This window comes from Triticum urartu, unplaced genomic scaffold (assembly GCF_003073215.2).
Source record: "Triticum urartu cultivar G1812 unplaced genomic scaffold, Tu2.1 TuUngrouped_contig_8690, whole genome shotgun sequence".
In the NCBI taxonomy this organism is placed as follows: Eukaryota; Viridiplantae; Streptophyta; class Magnoliopsida; order Poales; family Poaceae; genus Triticum; species Triticum urartu.
This window is the reverse complement of record NW_024119665.1, coordinates 9,421-11,538: the sequence shown is the minus strand read 5'-3', so window position 1 is coordinate 11,538 and position 2,118 is coordinate 9,421. Positions and strand designations below refer to the sequence as shown.

General features: G+C 51.1%; 1 protein-coding gene across 1 annotated transcript; it reads right to left on the bottom strand.

Moving 5' to 3' along the window:
• Nucleotides 1–767: 767 nt before the first annotated feature.
• On the bottom strand, nt 768–1,596 carry LOC125531982. The gene has a single exon (XM_048696167.1). The coding sequence runs from the start codon at nt 1,488–1,490 to the stop codon at nt 996–998; it is 495 nt and encodes a 164-aa protein (XP_048552124.1). The 5' UTR covers nt 1,491–1,596; the 3' UTR covers nt 768–995.
• Between the last annotated feature and the right edge of the window lie 522 nt (nt 1,597–2,118).

The following is a 2,118-nucleotide window of genomic DNA, read 5'->3' as shown; positions in this document are numbered from 1 at the left end:
TTCGAAATAAGAGATTTGTTGCAAAGAAGAGGAATTAGTTTAGCCGCTTGATTTTGTCACATCCGACCGCTCGCGAGGCGGCGGATCTTTTAAAAAGATTCGCCGGCCGATGCATAGCAGCCCCATAAAACTAATATGACTGCTATAGAGAGTCCAATGCTAAATAAATAAATATCTCCTCGGGATGGCAGAATATGTTCTCTAAAAAGTAGCTTAGTCTCATGTGGTATAGCTTGAAGCAGGCCGGAGGGCCAGCATATTCAGGACATGATCAGCTGACAGAGAAAAGAAAAGAGAACGGTTCAAAACAATGACCACGACCAAGCGCACCAGCTGACGGAGAAAAGAAAAAAGAACGGTTCAAAACAATGACCACGACGAAGCGCAATGCAGAAACGATGTCAATCGCAAGTTGCACGAGGCTTACAACATCAACAGATCAAACGGTCAACAACTTAAATGTGAGTACAATTAGATGCGATTAGCTATTCTGAATTTATAGTGCCCCAAAGTAAAGAAACACCGGGGTATTGTGTAGCTGTTAGAGATTCCTATTTGTGGAACCATCATCAATTCCGAAAGCGACTTGGCACCATAACTTGCTAGTTGAAGACGACGGCACAGTGCTTCCCTTCATTACGAGTAATTATGACGCGACAGATCGGGAGGAGGATAAGATAGACGGATAGTAGCGCCAATGCGGTAGCTCAACCACTCTACTCGATCGGGACAACGCCCAACACCTTGCTCTTGTGTAACAAAAGGGGTAACAAAGACTTGATCGATTATTGAATATTCACGTAGCATTACATCGTTGGTAATAAAAATTAATGGAAGCAAACTCGCAAAATAAAAAGATACTCCACGCACGAGACGCACCACACGTACGTACTCATGCCAATGCGTGCACCGCAGATCACTCGTATAGTCGTATCACAGACAGGTACTATAGGCACCAGCACAAACCATAGTATGAACGCCGGGACGTCGATCGATCACTGCTTGGCGTTGGCCTCGGTGGCGGCGGCGGCGGCAGGGTCGTCCTCGTCGGCGAAGGCGGCGGCGGGGAAGGAGCGACCGATGCCGACGTTGGACTTGAAGTAGACCTTGTCGGCGCCGTCGAGGCTCATCTCGACGATGGGCACCCAGAGCATCATCTGCTTGCTCCGGACCCCGGTCATCCGCTTCATCCGCCCTTCCTCCACGTACGCCGTCACCTCGGCGTCGTAGCGCACCCGGGTGCCCGTGGCGCGGAAGTGGTGCTCGTAGGGCTTCCCCTGCCGCATCCACACGTAGCCGGTCTCCCGCACCAGCCCGCACTCGTCCAGCCCGCGCAGCGGCATCACCCCGCCCGGGAACCCCAGCCCCTTGAGGAGCTCCTTGGAGTGCTCGTAGCACGCCTCGGCGCCTGTGATGATCTCCGCGCCCTCGCGCTGCTTGTTGGCGTTGCCGGCCGCCGGTGTCGTCTGCGAGACGGTGAGGGAGGCCATCTTCGCTGTTGACTCTCCTGGCTTTGCTAGCTGAAACGTGCTGGTCGAGCTGTGGCTAGCTTGTGTGTGTGTACTGCTTGTGTGGTGAGATGCAAGTGAGGTTCGCACGGGGGGTGTTTATAGGGAGAGCGGAGTGGCCGGGTAGGTGACGGGGAGTTGAGCTAGCTAGCTAACGGTAATGGTGGATGCTTTGGTTTGGTTGGGTAGGTCACCAAGCACAGTGGAGAATGTTCAGTTTTTGAGGGGGCGTAACATGTGCGTTCGGTGTCGAATGCGTTCGGCGTTCACCTAAGCGCCTAGCTAACCCTCAGAAAATATATACCGTTAATCCACTCTACTCATCTCTCTGAATTCGTTGCTTCACAATTTCACATGAGAGGAAGAGAATGTGAGAAGCGTTAGGATTTAACTAATCCTATTATTAATCCATGCTTAAGAGAACCGACATACTCCAACGGGTAATGCTACACCTACATAGTGATAGTTACATGCTTTACGTGATTAGCAACGTGGCTAATCTTCATTGAGGAAGGAGGAGAAAGGGGCCCCACACACCTGAAATTCAAGGGGGCCGACAAGTATTTAGAAAGATTATGTAAAACCTTTCGTAGCTCTACTGGATATAGGA

Excerpts from the sequence above, each read along its gene's own strand:
- LOC125531982 (XM_048696167.1), bottom strand. The coding sequence starts at position 1,490 with ATGGCCTCCCTCACCGTCTCGCAGACGACACCGGCGGCCGGCAACGCC.